Here is a 20,279-nt window from a genome sequence, read left to right as displayed (position 1 = left end):
CAGCTACCTTGTTAATACACCTCTATCACTTCCAGCTTCCCGGCCTCCTATTCTTGTCTTATGATGCTCTGTCATATTCCTAGAATTGAAATGTAAATTACTTCTTAATCTGAAACATGGAAACATCTAAAAAAGACCTTGTAAAAGCAGAGGCCCCAGGCAGACCCTGTGAAGAGCTCATGTTAAAAAAAGAAAGAGGGTAACAAAGAGGTTCTCAGGGATCATAGGTGCTAAAATGTGACTGACATTACAAGTAATAGAGAGCACTTCCTGCGACACAGGCCATTGGATTACAATCCATATAACCACTGCCTGTTTTAATGACTGCCAATCTTTGCAAGTATTTTTGGCTATTTAAATGCAATAAAACTACCTGAAGTTAATTAATTAATTCATTTTTTCCAAAGGGACAAATTCAAGCCATAATTCATACTTCCATGAGACAACATATGTCTCAAAGCTGTAGAAACCAGAAGTCCTTTAAACCAAGTAAGGTCTGTGTATGAATCTTGTGTGGAGGATGATGAGGAGAACATTGTAAATGAGTTACTTGCTCACTTCTCTTAACCCTTCCTCTAAGGGTCAGTAGAAGTGAAGACCCTGGAGATACAAAACGTGTGTCTGGCAGAGAGAAAATTTCTGGAGGAATCAGGATGGTGTTCCTATGATCACTCAAAGCATCTGTGGCGTCCACTGGCCTTTCCCATATTTGGTCTGTAGTCAAGAAGGACACATCCACTACAGCCATTCCATCTCCTCCTTGGCTGATTTCACCTTATTTCAGAGATGGCATAGCTTGTTTGGCTCATACAGCTTACTTCCCTGTCTGTCTGCAAGGGAAAACCAGCTCCTACCACCTTGGCCCTTTGTCATCTTGGTTTGTCATCATGGAGCCTTCTCCAGCAGCTGTACTCAGTACCCTCAGTATCTTCAGCGGGGGTCTTGGGTTTCACAGTAGTTGCTTGGACCGCGCATCCCAGGTGAGATGTGAATTCCTGGTTACTCTCTGCAGCAGGGATTGTAACATCAAGGTTCAACTCTTCAAGCAAATAAGGGGTGAGATTGATGAGGGAACCTGTTGAATCACACCTCACATAGGCAGCTTTATCGGTGGCATTTGTAGATTGCGGAGTGGGGGGTGAGGCTTGAATTTATAATAATGTTAATTGTTCTCTTTTAAAATGGATTTAATTTTTAATACAGATATTTCCTTCTGTGGCAGCAATTCTTGCAGGCTGATTGCCTGATCTCCCGTGCATTGGAGAGGCTCTGTTGACTTTCCTCCCTCTGATTTGAAGTAAAGTTCAATCGGGATAAGTCCCAGTGTTGTCCCAGGATCTAGCTCACTGCTGTCCCATGTTCCTACATGCCATCCGCACGCTCTTTGCCCTAGGCTGTCTCCTGCTCTTCCCCACAGGCTTCCTGCAAATTGCTCTCTGTGTGGTTGGGTATACCTCTACCAGAAATCAGGCTGAATGCGGGATTTTTATTTCATGGTAATATGGGAAATGACTGTGCTTAGTGGGATGAGGCCTTGCCAAGTGACATTATAGATCTGCACTAGAGTCTGAGAATTTCTTCCAAGATTTCTTTTCTATGAAATTGCGTTTACCCCAGGCCGCGAGACACCATCTGTAAACTTCAAAAATCACAGGGGGCATAAAATGCGCATTGTCCGGGGCTGGCTTTACTGCGGACCATGTCACGTAACTGCAGGGGTGAAGATACCTGCGGTGACATATTACAAATGTTACACAATTGTTCCCCATCATATCTGCCATATGATATGGTCCTGGTTCTCTGCGGCTCAGCAGGCTGCTCCTACAGCTGCGGCTTCAGCAACTTGTGGTCACTAATAGGTGGAAAACACAGTCAGGCAGCTCAGCAGGGTGCTGAGGGAGCACTGCCCCTTCTCCACCCTGTTAGTGCTGTGCTGGGCAACATGGCCTCGGGACGGGCTGCTGCCGTGCGGTGTCCCCTCACCACGCCGCTCGGCACGCAGGCATGCCAACCACCCACCACTAAGAAGTGCCACATCTTCCAGCAATCACTTCATCCATAGAGTGAGGCTGGTCTGAAAGCCATCCTTCCCTGCCAGGAACCCTAGGAACTCAAAAATAAGCGATGGTGAACATCTAGAAACTAGCACTTTTGACAGCGGTTACCCCTCTCGACCTGGTGGGTGTGCGAGCTGCCCTGCCCAGGGCTTTGCAGCACCATCCTGTGCTGCAGCGCCGTGTCCGTCCCTGACTTTTTACGCCGTGGAAACTGAGGCAAACAAAGGCAGAGTAAGTAGACCGGTGCTACACAGCAAGCCTGTGGCAGAACTGGGAACCGAACGCAGACTTTCTGACTCCCAGTCCTGGGCTTTAGCTACCCACTGAGCTCTGACGTGGGACGCAGTGAATCTCACCAGAGACATCAGATAACCACAGCTTAATTTGGTTTCTCTGTGCTCCGTACCCTGGGGAGATAGCAGACCTCTGGCCACGAAAGGCAAGTTATTGAGAGATTTACTGTTAATTCCTCCTTATGAGGTCCATCTTGTTATGTTTGGAGTTGCCATAGGTTTCTGTTTGTTTTGTCTGTTTTTTTTTGCATGTGGGGCTTGTGTATTTTATTAAGCCCTTGGCTAGTATCTTGCGCATGTTTAAGATTTTATAAGGGTTTCTTTCGAGGTTATTCATTATAGCTTTCAAAGGTGGCCTATTCTGCAGGGTTGCTATTGAATGCCAATCTTTGATAGACTGGTGTCTCGCACAGGGGAGAAGACCGCTTCTCATACGCTCATAATTAGTGTTCCCAAAGGGTTGCCCAGCTGCTTTTCATAGCTCTACACTCAAGTTGACCTTGGACTTTGAATGCTCCATGGCTTGTTGAAGTACAGTCATCAGAGAGATAGACTGAGAGAGAAACCTCCTTTTATTTTCAGTGCTTAAAAAAGAAAAGCCATCCAAGAGATACCTTGCTAGTACCTCGTATTTTTGGATCTCCCACTGATCTGCTGGAGACCACGGGGAAGGGAATTGACCTCTCTCTGCCTCATCTGGCTTTTTTCTCTGCTTTGTCTGCTGCTGTTGTGGGCAGTGGAAGGTTTTTGGTGACCTTAGTTATCATTCTAAGACTTTTCATGTTCTTAGGTTTTGGCAGTTATGTCCTTAAAAATTCTGTTTCAGACACACAGCAAAATTAATTAGATTGGGGAACAGATTTAGAGTGTGTAGAATATTCCATTAGAAAGAGAAAATGGATGCTTTTTTAGTACAGGTATGTATTTTTTGATTCAAGTATAGCACACCTGAAATTTAGAATTTTTTTTTATCATCTACTTCATATTAAACATGAGACGTGTTTGCTGGTTGATTTAAATTCTGGAGAAACTATTTCTATTATTTCACTCTATACACAGAAACAAGAGCATCGTTTCCATTAGCAGATTTCCTTCCTCTGGGAAATGATGAATTTTATTCTAACTGCAACTAATAAGATTAGAAAAAATAAACCTTACATACAGGATATTAATTGATAACAGCCATAAAAAGGTTAATATTTTCTTTAAGCCTGAAGAGAGATTTGCTTGCTCTATTTTTGCGGATGTCCCTGTTTTTCACAAAAACCCCTAGAGTTCTAAGGATGGGTGTCTGATAATTTTTCAGATGCCTCCCCCTCGTGGTAAATCTGAAAAACCTCTTTCCATGAAAATACTGAAAAGCTGGGTAAAGCTCAGCACTTGCATTTCAACAGATTTTGGGGGGGCGGGGTGGGGGGTGGGGCACGGGTTTTAAAATGCGGAACAAATGTGAATTAAGGCAAGAACATATCAGCTCTTTCCAGGAACCAAACCCCCAAGTCATCTTAAATAAAACAGCTGCAACTGGCTTGAGGCTTTTTCTATCTCTCAAAACTATGCTCTTGCTCTTCCCTCTCCCCTCCCACTTCAGGCAGGCCTGAAGGTTGCAGCAGAAACTTCCCTTCTCCTGTTTTGTGTGTGCCAAGTGCCCAGGAGCAGGGCAGGGACTCACTCCCCAGCCCCGGAGCTCCTGGGCTTCCTTGTGCCCCTCCAGACTTGTGGCTCTGCTGCTGTACATGGGCTGCAAATACTGAGCTGTAGGCTTTGCATTTTTTTCGCATCGACATGAAAACTAAAATGTTCACTACAGCCTGGAATAGGAAAGATTTGTCAACCACATTCACCAATGGTCAGTGCAAGTGAGAGAAGAACATTTCCTCCACAAGCATCTCAAGGAAGAGAGATGCAAAGCCATATCCCACCAGGCAATGTGTAACACAAAACGTGGTGGTTTGCAATCAAATGAAGTCAGACTGTCTTAAGTACATCTTTATCTTGCACAGAGAGCAGCTTCTTAACGATGGAGTGAACAATCATCATTCCTGAGACCATCATTATCCCTGAGCTCGTTGTCCTTCTAGTCAGTAAAGGTCTTTTGCGGTGCCTGAGACCCCTCCGGTTCTCTAAAACGAAAGCATATTTCTTCATTTCCCCTGCAACATGATCCTCTGAAGTCCAGGATGGACTTGAAAGGATAAAGCTAAAAGGAGGAGGACAGCCTTTGCGGTTATGGCTGTAGATGGTGACTTAAGAGAAATGGGCTCATTGCCTGGTTTTACCACAAATTGTGTGTGGTGAGGAGGAGGCTGCTCATGTATTCTGAGCTTTTAGTGCCTTGTGTGCTAACCAGAGAAAAGGGCCTTTCCTTCCCTTCATCCAGGGAGGAAGAATGCAAAGCACCAGTAGAGGTTAGGGGCGGACCTGCTGGGAAGTAGCTATGAGGAGAAGGATCTGGGGGTCCTAGTAGACAGTAAATTATCCATGAGCCAGCAACGTACCCTTGTTGCCAAAAAGGCCAATGGAATCCTGGGCTGCATAGGGAAGAGTGTGGCCAGTAGGTTGAAGGAGGTCATTCTCCCCCTCTACTCTGCACTGGTGAGGCCACAACTGCAATACTGTGCCCAGTTCTGGGCTCCCCAGTTCAAGAGGGACAGGGAACTGCTGGAGCGAGTCCAGCAAAGGGCAACCAAGATGATTAAGGGATCAAAGCATCTGCCTTATGAGGAAAGGCTGAGAGAGCTGGGACTCTTTAGCCTGGAGAAGAGAAGGCTGAGGGGAGACCTTATTATGGCATACAAGTATCTAAAGGGTGGGTTGAAGGAGGATGGAGCCAGGCTCTTTTCAATGGTTCCCAGTGACAGGATGAGGGGCAATGGGCACAAGTTAGAACACAGGAAGTTCCGTTCAAATACACGGAAACACTTCTTTACGGTTCAGGTGACAGAGCACTGGCACAGGCTGCCCAGGGAGGTTGTGGAGTCCCCTTCTCTGGAGATTTTCCAGACCCGCCTGGATGCAGTCCTGAGTAATGTGCTCTGGGCAATCCTGCTTTAGCAGGGGAGTTGGACTAGATGATCTCTAGAGGTCCCTTCCAACTCTGAAACTCCGTGATTCCATGATTCTGTGATCCTTTGTGTCTTTCCCAGAGACAGGAAAGTCTCTGGGATGAGAAACTTCCTTCTGCATTGCATATCTCCCCCAAGCCAAAGGAGGTCCCCCGGGGGGCTGGGGACTGCCATAACGCTAATAATAATTTGAACACATTTAAAAATCGGACAGCTATCCAGGCTTCTGCCCTACCTCGCTGTTAATGTCCCCATGCCCAGTGACAATTGTCATAAGTAACATCAGTTGGCCTCATCCTTCTGGATGCATCCCTACTTTCAGGAGCAGGCCCAAGGAAAGTTTACCACCGTTGACAAGCCAACATGGTCCGTAGCCACCAGGTGGCCCCCTTCTCCGTGGTTTGGAGGAGGACTGGGCCATCCCACTGAAACCCACAATTTATTGCAAATTTGAAACGAAGTACTGCTTCTAGTTCCGGCCCCAAGTGATGGGCTCCTCCTGCCTCCCTCAAAGCCATGCAGGGGTGGCAAAGGCAGCCTTTAGCATGGCCCTTAGCGTCGTCCTGGTATGAGAACGACAGATTTTAATCTACAGTCACAAACTCACACCCCACAGAGTGAGAACGTCAGCTGCAGCGTGCTAAAGGTATATACTTCCAAAATGTGGAAAGTCTGATTCTTTTCCCCAAAGAGGTGCATTTTGCCTGTGAATCAGCCAGCCTGATATGTTGCAGTCTGAAGATACAGTTTTTGCAAAGTGGCAAGGGTACAACTTCTCATGCATTTCAATGATCGTACTTGTTTACAAATGCACGTCAGAGGATTTAATTCTGCCTCAGCCTATGCAAGCATTTCTGGGATTTGTTTCTTTTTGCACAAAAAAACCACAACAACCCAGACAACCCTCCCCAGCTTTCTATTTAAGTGCAATTCTTTAATTAAAAACAGAGGGAGGAAAAAGCAAAACAATTATCACAGCACAGTCCTGGGTTATGTGCAGGCTCAGATCTCTCTAATGCATAGACTCCTTCTTTCTGGATTTCTCTGACTCAGGCGAGAAAAAGTGCTGAGTCTGGGTTTCTGAAGAGCCAGACCCAGTGGTGCAGGAGAGCAAATCCCCTCCCTTAACACATCTTTTCTGCTTTAAAATATCCTTGTAAATGGTTTGCTTTCAGCAAAATTAAATTATGTGTAAGCTTGAAAAAATTCTGATTAGCTCCAAGCAAATGCTTTCACAACCACAATGGACATAACACGTGCCCTGAGGGCTGCAGGACTCCCGGAGAAAGGGAAGAAGGAAGGATGCTCCAGGTGCGAAGGCCTCTGGCAATGGGATATGCACGTTTAATTTACCGCTTGAGGGCACTGTATAAGTGAATAATAAGGAGTGGGTTTCGAGAACTGGGATAAAAAGAGCATTTTGTGGAGGAAAGCATCGAGAAAATACGGAAGAGGGAGGGAAGCAGACTCCGCACACGCTGATAGAATGAGAGGGCAAAGAAGAGGAGAGACAGCCTGGGGGACCAGAGATAGAGGTCTCCCTGTATTAACTGAAATGCAATTTTGGAGGTGATATTTTGTTCTAACTTTCAGAATAACGACAACCAGGTTAACATCCATGAACACTAAGGCATTTTGCATGACCAGGGCAGATAAATCTACTTCTTGGGATGTAAATGAGTAGTTTTTTTCTGTTTGCTAATCTACAAATCAATAGGTCAGCAACGGCTATTCCCTACTGTTTCTCTGAGCGGAGAGGCTTAGTGTGAGATTAATTTTCTATTATTCCAGCAAGCTCTCTGGCAGGCAGGCAGTCATCTGGGCTCCCTCTACAGTCCGTGGAGAGAACACGAGATTTTAAAGAAACGGGCTGTTAGCTCTAACTTTGCACATATGGTTAACGCTTCGCACAGTGTTAACGGCAGGGATTTAAGCAAATACAACTAATATTTACTAGATATTTGCATGTAAAATGTTCCTCTTACAGCTGCACAGTAAGTCCTTTGACTGATAAGAGAGTTGTATCTTCTGGTCACCGAACCGGCGTTCATACCCGTGTAATGCATAAACTGGGTTGGTAATGGGAAAATCAGAGCAGAATTTTCCCACAGGTCACTCTAAATTTGATGCCTGCACTAGAGAGCTCATGTTACGAAATTTACATGGTAGACATAACTAGAATGGCTTTTTGAAACTTCTGTTAATGCAGAGGGCTTTGGTACAAAAAAAAAATATAAATTCATTATTCCTTCAAAAATTAAGAATAAAAACAAATCCCAATACAGTAAATAGTCAGAGGAGAGAAATAAAATCCTGTTTCATGAAGTTCAGATTTGCTATAAGATATAAATATTAGGGCTAGAAATAGTAACTGAATTCTTTCCCGTCCATCTCCCCACACAACTATAAATTAATAAAAAACAGAGTGAAGAAAAAATATAGCTTGGATAAGAAAGAAAAAAATAGGGACATTCTATTTTTCCTGAATTTTTAATTGTGCTACTCCTGGAATTATACTGCAAAACAGAAAGGGTGAAACCATGATCTTACTGAAATCATTTGTAGAATTTTACTTACTGTGAGGTTTTCATTCGGGTGTCAGGCATCCAGCTGATGAGGCTGACAGCCGGTCTCCTTGCATAGTCAGTGAAGGCACAAAAAATACAGATTTGCAATATGTCTTGGACTGCTGCATTAGACAAATTCAAAGCAGATTAAATGCAAGAAGCATGTTGCTGTAATGAAGTCCTAGAGACGAAACAGTCCTGGAAGCAGCCACAAACATCTCTACTGGGTGTATGTGCTGTAGGGGGTAACACTGACTATCATCAACATCACTTACTGAAGGTGCACTTAGCCTACCAGTTGCTAAAACCTAAAGCTGTTAAATTGAGTGAATAAATAACTTTTTTAATAAAGGTTTGTAACCAGCTTATCTATGGGACAGTCCTTGACTGGGACTAGCAAAGGAAAGGTAAATTTGTTCAGAAAGTATGGGATGAACAAGTCAACCAGCCTATTTTGTTCTTGTTCCATCAACATAACATGCTCAGTACGTATTGCTGTATGGACCCACACATTGAATTTCAAGTGATATTGCCTGAAATGCTCAGTTGGGAATCCCGAGCAACCTGAAAATGAATTGCAGACATTTGAATAACTTAATTTTGTTCAATCTGAATAATTCAGCTTTGCTTGTTTGGGAAAATCACAGCCCTAAACCAGGAAAGTTGAGGATTTTATCATTGGAATTTATTTATACAAATGTCACAGGTTTGACACAATACTGTTGTGTTTTAATTAAATCTGTGTCATGTCCTTTTGCAGGAACATGCTGAAATTGGCCCAGAGTCTAAGCTAGTAATTGTCCATATTACAGTAAAACAAATCTAAATGAATATAACAAAACGGATACCAGACAAAAAGCTGTGTCAACTGAGTTAAGGTAAAAATAGCCACTAAATTGGTATTATGTAAATAGTCTGAAAGATAGTGGAGAACTTTGGCTCCTTTTTTTCCAGAGGAAACATTTGTGTTTCTTTCAAAAAGATATTTTTCCTGCTGAAATGCTACAGCATTGTAAGAAGACATTGAGATTGCAATAGTTCTAGTGTTAATAAAAATAGCTAATAAGGATTTGAACATTGTAGCACTGTTCTTTCCTGAAAGTTGTAGTGCTCATAACAATGCGACTCCTTCTCACAAAATGGGTTGAAGACGTGGAGAACATGCAGAGCAGCATTAAGGAAGGTTATCGGTGTTTTGGCACTGGATGTACTGAAGTGAAGACCACAGTTTAAAGTGCTGGGGAAATGTCTATAGACAAAAGGAGTTACTGGAGTTAGAATTGAAGTCGTATGCCATACTGCTGCTTTTCAAAGGAAGCGATGGACGAGCCACAAGAACTGTCTCAGCAGGAAGTTGGGTTTGTGTCTCTTTCAAAATATTGGAAATTAAACTCCCTCCTTTGGAGAGGAAAAAACCACAAACTTAGGAGTAGTGAATTATCTTAATGTACAAGGGGTTGTGGGTTCATATCCCAGAGAAGCTCTTCAACTTGCCTGCAAAGGGGAAACTACCTATTGCAGAGCTTCCACCTGGTGCCTGTGCTTTGCTTGTAAGACCCAATAAAAAGAAAACATGAGGAATTATGTGAAAATCCAGATAAGATGAAGGGAAAGCAGAGGGATAAAGGAGAAGCAATGCAACGATGATAACCTGATGCACAAGTAGGGATGACTTTGTGTGTGAAAGGAGTAGATGAACTGTCAAAATAAAGTGATTGAGTGAACCATTTTGCTTTCTAGGAAATCAGTGGTTGACTGCATTCCTTTCTAATCACACCTGGCTCAGGATTAGCTGGGTTTTGTTAATCTAAAGGCAGTTTACATTTGTCCAGACAGTCAAATACTGCATTGCTCAGTAGCTGATGTGTCTCTTGCAAATCAAGATGGATGTAATTTGCAAGATGATCCTAAGAAACAGAATCATAAAATCATAAAATTGCTGAGGTTGGAAGGGACCTTTAAGATCATCAAGTCCAACCATTAACCTGCCCTGACAAAAACCACTTCTAAACCATGGCCCTAAGTACCACATCTACCCTTTTTTTAAACACCTCCAGGGATGGCGAATCGACCACCTCCCCAGGCAGCCTATTCCAATGTTTAATAACCCTTTCAGTGAAAAAATGTTTCCTAATATTCAATCTAAACCTGCCCTGACATAACTTGAACCCATTTCCTCTTGTCCTATCACAGAGGTCAGCCCCAATCTCTCTACAACCTCCTTTCAGGTACTTGTAGAGAGTGATAAGGTCTCCCCTCAGCCTCCTCTTCTCCAGGCTAAACAACCCCAGATCCCTCAGTCATTCCTCATAAGATTTGTCCTCCAGACCCCTCAACAGCTTTGTAGCCCTTCTCTGGACATGCTCCAACACCTCAATATTCTTCTTGTAGTGAGGGGCCCAAAACTGAACGCAGTACTCGAGGTGGGGCCTCACCAGTGCTGAGTACAGGGGGATGATCACTTCCCTAGTCCTGCTCACCACACTATTCCTGATACAGACCAGGATGCCATTGGCCTTCTTGGCCACCTGGGCACACTGTTGGCTCACATTCAGCCAGCTGTCTACCAACACCCCCAGGTCCTTTTCTGCCGGGCAGCTTTTGAGACACTCCGCCCCAATCCTGTAGTTCTGCATGGCATTGTTGTGACCCAAGTGCAGGACGCGGCACTTGGCCTTGTTGAACCTCATACCATTGGCCTTGGCCCATCGGTCCAGCCTGTCCAGATCCCTCTGCAGAGCCATCCTACCCTCAAGCAGATCAACACGCCCGCCTAGCTTAGTGTCATCTGCAAACTTACTGAGGCTGCATTCAATCCCCTCCTCCAGGTCATTGATAAAGATATTAAAGAGAACAGGCCCCAGCACCGAGCCCTGGGGGACACCACTTCTGACCAGACACCAATTGGATCTAATTCCATTCACCACCACTCTCTGGGCACAGCCATCCAGCCAGTTCTTTACCCAGCGAAGAGTACACCTGTCCAGGCCATGAGCAGCCAGTTTCTCCAGGAGAATGCTGTGGGAAATGGTGTCAAAAGCTTTGCTAAAGTCCAGGTAGATAACATCCACAGCTTTTCCCTCATCCACCAAGTGGGTCACCTTGTCATAGAAGGAGATCAGGTTTGACAGGCATGACCTGCCTTTCACGAAGCCATGCTGACTGGGTCTGATCACCCTGTTCTCCTGCATGTGCCATGTAATGGCACTGAGGATGATCTGTTCCATGACCTTCCCAGGCACTGAGGTCAGACTGACTGGCCTGTAGTTCCCTGGATCCTCCTTCCGGCCCTTCTTGTGGATGGGTGTCACGTTTGCCAACCTCCAGTCAGCTGGGACCTCCCCAGTTAGCCAGGACTGCTCATAAATGATGCAAAGTGGCCTGGTGAGCACTTCTACCAGCTCCCTCAGTACCCTCGGCTCTATAGCTTGTGTTATATTTTATATATATAGTTATATATTGTATTATATTATATTATATTATATATTAGATAATATATTATATTAGATATATTTTATATTAGATATATTTTATGTTAGATGTATTTTATATTAGAAAAGCATTGCACAAACCAGCCTGATTCTTTGGGGGGGGGCAGATAGACATGTGGGGTGCAAGTAGTTTTAAATAATCCTTCTTCCCTTTCTCCTAGATTCCAGCCTGCTCCTTCATCACTCCTCAGCCACCTAAATGATCAGAGAGCTGGAACACCTCTGCTGAGAGGACAGGCTGAGACACTTGGGGTTGTTTAGCCTGGAGAAGAGAGGGCTCATGGCGAGACCTTATTATGGCCTTTCAGTACTTAAAGGAGATTTATGAGAACGATATAGCGATATGAACGTGTATGTATATGTAGCGATAGAACAAAGGGTAATGGTTTTAAACAAAAAGAGGGTAGATTCAGACTAGATAGAAGGAAGAAAATTTTTTACAATGATGGTGGTGAAACACTGGAACAGGTTGCCCAGAGAGGTGGTAGATGCCTCATCCCTGGAGCACCTTGATCTAGTGGAAGGCATCCCTGCTCATTGCAGGGGGGTTGACCTTTAATGGTCACTTCCAACCCAAACCGTTCTGTGATTCTGTGATGAGGCATTAACCAGTGCAAGGACAGGCAGTGTGCACGTGTGCATGAGCACATGCCTGATGAGGCACAAGACTAGCCTTTGTTCCAGCTGTTTGAACAGCATGAAGCAGGCAGGGATGTGTTGACAACAATAGCAATGACTACAAAGAAATTCATCATTGGCACAGCTAGTGGGGAAAGCCATGCTAGACTCCAGGTGAGAACCCAAGATTATCTAACATCATTAACTGAAGCCATATAAGTTTTAGCACCAGGGCCTCATACTTTCAAGGATGACTTAAAAGTTAATAAAAAACTTCAGCTGTAGACGCTTGCTTACTGTTAACTTTATTTTGGGCTCCATTGGCTAAAATGGGCATTCAGATGTCTACACATAGACGCCAAATTTAGTAGACTTAATCTAGAGCTGAATTCCACCCTCTGTGTACCTCAGGAATTGCCAAACTGGAGGTTACTAGCTCCTCCAGAGATGGAGGACGCTGGGCCAAATATGCTGAGTTTGGCCTTCTGCCTTTTTTCTCTACAGAGGGCTGACTCCTACCACATAGTTATAGAATGGCTGTGGCGTGAGTACTACTCTGATATCTCTAACAGAGAGAGACACACACCAAGCTAAGCTTGGGCCCACAGTTGAGGCAGCTGAATGTCTGCACCATTGTACTTGTGACCTATTTGCACAATCCTGTTACACACATGATTTAACACCTGTGAAACTGCCACCCTCAGGCTCTATATTCCTTGGGCATATTGCCATATAGTATCTAGCACAAGCAGGGTCACAGGCTGCTTTCATGGGGCAGAAATGCTGCAAGGCACAATTAAATACTTCATTAGTACTTCAGACCCAAACACAAACTCCAGATCACATAATTGTTCCTCCCCACCACAACCACCCACAGGATACACCACATCCAAACCTAACTTTATTTACGTCATTCTATCTGCCAGGCTACCTTACTCTGTAAGAAACCTCCCTGCTAATGTGTGCCCCACAAATTATTCATCCTTTCCTGCACCAAGACACTGCGATTAGGATGAGGTACACTAAGAATGTCATTAGATAGGGACTTTCGATTTTAGGAGTCTGCAGACCCTTTTTTCTTACCATTGCTTTTAGCTGTTAAAAGTTGGTAGTTTAAGAAAAACAACTTTAGGGGAAAATATTTTGAATCACATTGTTTATTTACTTAGTAAAGTTATATTACAATATATACAGTTTCTATTTACATATACACCTTTCTAAGAAATGAAGCACCATATGATACAGTTAGTATTTTAGAGGAATTTACAGAAATTTTATTTTTGCATCCAAGTAGCTATTATCTACAGACACACATTGTTCTCCTAAGATGTTGACTTCAGTGGGTTTTCGATTAGACTGCTAGTGAAGTTACCAAAGAGAAATTTAATTGCTGTCAGCTATCAATCTGCTATGCTTCAGGATAAGAGACCTTAGCTATGTCATTTCAGGGGCTATGTGCAAACTTAATCCTCAGAGAGGTACAGATAGAAGATATTTTACAAGACACACAATGCAACACTTTAATCAGTAAGATTTTTACTGTCATCAAAAATTGAGTTTCATTAGAATGGAAAAAGAACACTGCTTAAGTGTTTATAAGCATTATGCAAAGTGAACTTAAGAACCTGAAAGCTTCTGTAATACGCTATCATGCATTCCCAAGGAATCCATTTACTCGTAAAAAGCCCAGTCTTAGAGCTACTGAGGCTCATGGCATGATCCCCCTAACTCAAGGAGAAAGACGAGCTGTTTGCTTTGTAATCTTTATGCCACCATCAAGAAAAAAAGAAGGCTCTGTCCAAGGTACAAAATCTCCTTCAAGTGAATAAAAGACGTCTGGAGGGGGAAAATGTAAAATGAGGTATTTAATAAACTACAGGAAAAAAGTAAGGGCCTAGACTGTTTTGAAAAACATCTTACGATATTTTACATATGCATTTGTTACATTCACCTGATTGTGGGTCAAGTTTTGTATAAACTATTTATACCTTTCCGTTACCTAATTTATGCTTTTCATATTTTCGCTTCACTAGACGTTGGCTCTAACGGCTGGAAGAAAGCATTGTTACTCTGAGGACAGTTATTATGACAGACACAGGTGTTGATCAACATCATTGGCTTTTTTAGGACTTTCCCTTGAGGACAGCGGAACTCAACTTGAATCGTTTTGGTGTTGTGTGGGGTACAGCATCGCCCATCGCTGCAGAGGCCACAGTAACGAGGTTTGTATGTCTGCACACTAGTGCAGTTCTTATATTCAAAGCGAACAGCTTTCAAGGACTTCTTTGTTCGGATACATTTCTTCCCCTTCTAAAAGAAATATGAAAAGACGTTAGATACATCACTGCAGAAGACAGAAAGCAGTTAAAAATTGACATGCAAGGATACAGCTCTACTCTGAAAACTCAAATTTGTTGTCTTTGCTCATTCAACAGCAGCAAAACTCTGCAGCTACTTCAGTAGCTACTTATGGGTAACTCCTGCAAGATCTGCCCTTTGACACCAGTGTGTTACTGGGCCAGCAATAAATGACAAATAACGTTCCCTCTTGTCATCTGAGACAAGCCAAACCAATATTCATTATGAAACTCTACTCTACTGGAAAAATTCTCAGGCTAGTGTAGTTCCATCAGAGAATCAGGAAGCCAAATGAGCAAGTTACAGGACTAGATTCAGGGGAAAAAAAGAGAGCTAAAATGAACCTCAAAAGTCATTGCCCATTCTTGTGACCCAAGGCAGAACCAGCTTTACCCATGTTATTCTTAACAGATGGTTGTCTAACTTGTCCTTGGAAGTCTGCCATGACAGAGACTCCACATCTGCCCCAGACAATCCTAACAGTTCACTATTCTTACTGCTTGAAAGGTTTTCATTCATGTCTTAATTTTTATGCAGTCTAGTTCTTGTTGTATCCCCCATGGACTCAGAACAGGCTGCAATATCTGAACACAGTTATGAGAACACATCTCTGTCCTCTTGCATTCAGAAAGAGTTCAGTTCAATTTTTCCCTAGCAGCACATGTTTTCTAGACCTCTGATCATTCTTGTTAGTCTCCCCAATTCTTCCCAAACGTTTCATATCCTTTTCAAAACACAGTATTTAAAACTGCACAGAGTATTCAGCAAATGCCTTAGCAATGCTTTCCAACACTCAGAACATAACACGAAGTGATGGTCCTCTTACCTAGCTACACGTTATTCTCTCTGACAGTAACACTTGTATAATGTGTAGAAGCAGCAAAAAAGTGAGCTCCCTTAGATACACATTTATTACACCTGAAGTGTCAGTGTTGGATTTGCTTTTGGAAAAAGCATCATAAGGATTAAGAAAAAGTTTAATTTACCCAAGCAGATTTTGCAGGATTTCATACATTCCTCTACAGTTCCAGATGCTCAACAGACAACAAATCAGACATACCCATTCTGCATGACTGGAGCAATGCTGGCATATACATACAGGTAGTATAATTGCATTTGTTGGAGGAGTTAGACTGCATGACCTGCCAAAATAATCTGCACATGCCATATATATCTGATCTGTTTGGGATGGCTCAAATTATCATAGAATCATAGAATAGTTTGGGTTTGAAGGGACATTTAAAGGTCATCTATTCCAACCTCTCCTGCAATGAGCAGGGACACCTTCCATTAGATCAGGTTGCTCAGAGCCCTGTCCAACCTGACCTTGAACGTTTCCAGGGATGGGGCATCTACTACCTCTCTGGGCAACCTGTTCCAGTGTTTTTCCACCCTCATTGTAAAAAATGTCTTATTTATATCTAGTCTAAATATACCCTCTTTTAATTTAAAACCATCACCCCTTGTCCTATTGTTACAGGCTTTGATAAAAAAGAATCTTTCCCCACCTGTCTTATAAGTCTTATAAGGGAAGAGTGTGGCCAGTAGGTCGAAGGAGGTCATTCTCCCCCTCTACTCTGCACTGGTGAGGCCACAACTGGAATACTGTGTCCAGTTCTGGGCTCCCCAGTTCAAGAGGGACAGGGAACTGCTGGACCGAGTCCAGCAAAGGGCAACTAAGATGATTAAGGGATTGGAGCACCTCCCTTATGAGGAAAAGCTGAAAGAGTTGGGACTCTTTAGCCTGGAGAAGAGACGGCTGACCTTATCATGGTGTACAAGTACCTAAAGGGTGGGTTGAAGGAGGATGGAGCCAGGCTCTTTTCAATGGTTCCCAGTGACAGGACGAGGGGCAATGGGCACAAGTTAGAACATAGGAAGTTCCGTTCAAATACACGGAAACACTTCTTTATGGTTCAGGTGACAGAGCACTGTTACAGGCTGCCCAGGGAGGTTGTGGAGTCCCCTTCTCTGGAGATTTTCAAGACCCGCCTGGATGCAGTCCTGAGTAATGTGCTCTGGGCAATCCTGCTTGAGCAGGGGAGTGGGACTAGATGATCTCTAGAGGTCCCTTCCAAATCTCAAACTCCGTAACTCCATGATAAGCCCCCTTTAAGTACTGAAAGGCTGCAATAAAGTCTCCCCGGAGCCTTCTCTTCTCCAGGCTAAACAACCCTAACTCTTTCAGCCTGTCCTCAGAGGAGAGGTGTTCCATCCCTCTGATCATTTTTGTGGCCCTCCTCTGGACCTGCTCCAACAGGTCCATGTCTTTCCTGTGTCGAGGGCACCAGAGCTGGATGCAGTACTCCAGGTGGGGTCTCATCAGCGTGGAGTAGAGGGGCAAAATCACCTCCCTCAACCTGCTGGAGGTGCAGCACAAAGCTACTAAGCAAACACAGAGAGTCTAACACCTTCCAAAAGCACTGGGCTTGCTGCACGTATGCTAAAGAGTGTATTTATGAACACTTGCATCTGGAGCATTCTAGACCATAATATTGCAACCTTGGAATTATAGCTGAAGAGACCCTGCTCCCCTGCTACTCTTTGCAGCATACCTTATCCGATGGATCCTCATTTTCACAAGGTCTTATCATGCAAAGACGTGTCTGCTTCACCATCTCACACTGTTGATTTCTGTTGGTAACGCGGGTGGAAAAGCCCATTCCACAGCTTTTGGAACATGCACTCCATTCTGTTGTTTGCTCAATACAATTGGCACTTGAATCCGACACATCGATCCCTAGTGTGGCCTCTTGTCTGTAGGCTGGAGACAAAACCCCACAGAACTGTATTACAAGAAAAAGTCATCTGAAAAGCCAGTATCTAATTGAGCTCTACCATATATGGGAATGAATATGTGAGGCAAAAAGGTCCAAAATCCATGCTTTTGACAGGATTTAGGAATTTCAAAAACTGCCTTTTTAGGAGCCCTACATGGCAACTTCCTACATCTAAAAATAACAGAAGGTGCATATCAGTGTAACCAGCAAAGCATTTAGATTCAGTTCACTCAAGTCAACAGCTGGAAGAATTACTGCCAATTTTTTTAACCAATTCAGAACTCTAAAAACTCTTCATTCCTCACTCTTTCCAATAAAAATACTTCACAAATCTGTTTTAAAGCTACATCATAAAAATAGTTATATTAGATATGATTTGAGAGAGGCCGAATGATTTATCTAAACTAATAAACAGCATGGAAGTGAAGTCCTTTACTCTGAGAGTCATAAAGTCATCTGATCTTGTATATTATTGACAGATTATAGCCAGAGTGATGGTGGGGAGGGAGGAAGGAAGTAATTTCCAGGAGTTATCACAGCTACTCAAAGCCATAGCCAACTCCGATCATCGCCCTGCCCTCATCGCAGTGTTAACCTGTATTATGCAAATATTGCTAACTGTATAGTTTGGTTCAGCAGCTATCACAGGACTAAACAGAATGAGGCAACACGACTGAGCTGTCAGCCACAGCTCTTGTGGTTAAGCTCCTCTACAACAGCATTTTTGCCTTTTGCATGATAAAGCTCCAAAAAGGATAAAGCCTCCCAAGGGGGATGGCCATTGCTAGACAGAATACAGATAAACCATCTGTAGGCATTTTACAGATTAGCCTGTCACTGTCAAACAAGCATAAGAAAAGGAAAAATAGCAGAAAGGTGGCAAGCTTTTTGTTTATACATTATGTGCCTTCCAACTAACACTTCACAGCACTCTGACAAGTTATTAGAGCTTTTCTTCGTGGATCTTTCCTTACTTGTTTTTCAAATGGATTAGCTGAGTTTCAGCATAACTAACTGCTTAAGACCACAAAGAGCAGTGACTGGAAGAGAATGCTGTGCCCTCAACTCTCAGTAAAAGTAGCTTATGAAAATTCATGTTGACCTAATAGTCTAATGTAAAGGGGATGGTGACATAATTCAGCAAGAAAACAGGGGGAAAATATTACGTAGCTTTAGTTTTTCAATTACAAAAGCAGCTTATGAGTTCTGCGTTTTGGAATGGGATTTTTTTTTTTTTTCAGATCCACTCGTGTTTATAACCACTGATTCTCCAAGTACTTTGTAATGCTTTGATGCCAACAATAATGATGAGAGCTCTAGCATAGACAGTAAGGAATTTGTTGGCATTTTAGCTACCATGCTGACCACTTGTAATAGCTGGGGAATTTAAGGGGAAAAAAAAAAGTCTCTTGTAGACTAAGCTGTTAGAATAGTATTTATGGTGCAACATATTTTTGCAGAGTAACTACCAAGACTGCAGCTTTGATCTGGGGGTGGACATAATGTTTGGAGGATTATGAGCTTGCCCTTGTTTTATTCCACACACTGAACTACCCTGGTACCAGAAAAACAGCAATTTCAGAATTGGGAACCAACTCAAGCTAACTACCTTTTAAAACTGCTATGCACATTGATCCTCTGAATCTCTCTTCTTTCACTTACTGAGTTCTGCTTTTTTTCATAACCACTGATACACTTACTAGTGACTCTAGATGAGAAAAAAGAGCAGAAAAACCAACCACACAAAGCAACGTGTCTTAGATTTGGCAACCCTATGGATATTTCCAGTATGATATCACCTCCTCCTCACAATGACCGTGATAATTAGTTTTCGTTTCCTCACCAGCCATAGCAAAACCTCCCAAAATCACTTCGTCTTTAGGGTCGCAGATCCACTTCTCACAGCACTCTCCAGGAACTTCGACCTTTCTGGGGAAGGGGCAGTCGGGGCCGGGGAGCAGCAGGTCCAGGTTACAGCGGGGCAGGCAGCCGATCTGTCCGTCTCGGCAGGTGCACTGGTACTTGCAGCTGGGCTGGAACGTCTCCCCGTTGCGATAAATCATCCCATCGAACACGCAGTTGTCTCCCTCCAGCACTAGCGAGAAAAGAGAATGGACTTCACTGAGGCAGGGGGCACTCGGCACCCCCACAGCACTTTCCCTCCCAGTCCCGGGGGCTGGGGGGGGGACACACTGGACACCCGTCCCGCAGCAGCCGCAGAGCCCTCGGCCCGCCGCAGCCCTGAGGAGGCGCCGCTCCACCTGAGGGAAGGCGGGAGAAGAGCGGGACAGCGACACCCTCCAGCGGACACCGCGGCGGGCCCCGGCCCGGGGAGGGTCTTCCCACCGCCCCGGGCACGGCTGCTGCAGGCAGGGGACGCCCCGGCGGCCTCCCACCCCCGGCGTCTCCCCACCGGGCCCGCCCGCCGCCACCTACCCATGCAGATGCCGGCGGCCCCGCCGCCGTCCTCGGGGCCGCGATCGCAGTAGAGGCCGCTGCTCTCGTCGCAGGGCAGCAGCGGGGAGCAGCTCTCGCCGCGCTGCCGGGCGCACACCAGGCAGCAGGAGCAGCCGTCCAGCACGGCGGGCACCCCCGGGGCGCAGCGCGGCGGCTGGGTCGGGCAGCGCCCGCCGCAGGGCCGGGGACACGCCGGCTCCCGGCCCCTCACCTGCGGGGACAAAGCGGCCGCCGAGGGCCCTGTCACAGGGCCGGCCCGGCCGCCCGCTCCCCCCACCCGCCGGCCCTGCCGGGCACCCCCGCACTTGCCTCGCACAGCCGGAGGAGGAGGAGGAGGAGCAGCAGGGCGGGCAGGCCCTGCCCGCCACCCGTCACCATGGTCCCGGCCGCCGCCTCACCGTAGCGCCGCTCGGCTCTGCCGGCAGAGCCATTGCAGACGCTTATATAGAGGTCGTTGGGGACCCCCCCTTCTCCCTCCACCATCCTCACCGCCCCCCCTTCCCCCCCCCGCGGCGGGCAGCGCGGGCCGGAGGCGGGGAGCTGGAGCTGGGCCGGGCGCTCCGCTCCCCCGGCTCCTCCCGCCACCTGCCCCG

The 20,279-nt window shown here is 45.0% G+C and overlaps 1 protein-coding gene across 1 annotated transcript; it reads right to left on the bottom strand.

Annotated features, from left to right (window-relative positions):
- Nucleotides 1-13,286: 13,286 nt before the first annotated feature.
- Nucleotides 13,287-20,064, bottom strand: CCN3 (cellular communication network factor 3; the record flags this gene model as incomplete). The annotated part of the gene is made up of 5 exons (XM_082499040.1): nucleotides 13,287-14,401; nucleotides 17,005-17,213; nucleotides 19,073-19,324; nucleotides 19,666-19,897; nucleotides 19,996-20,064. 5 exons carry the CDS (start codon nucleotides 20,062-20,064, stop codon nucleotides 14,105-14,107), a joined length of 1,059 nt encoding a protein of 352 aa, XP_082355166.1. The 3' UTR covers nucleotides 13,287-14,104.
- Between the last annotated feature and the right edge of the window lie 215 nt (nucleotides 20,065-20,279).

Source organism: Vanellus vanellus (assembly GCF_965231255.1).
Source record: "Vanellus vanellus genome assembly, chromosome: 2".
In the NCBI taxonomy this organism is placed as follows: domain Eukaryota; kingdom Metazoa; phylum Chordata; class Aves; order Charadriiformes; family Charadriidae; genus Vanellus; species Vanellus vanellus.
This window is presented reverse-complemented; position numbering and strand designations above follow the sequence as displayed.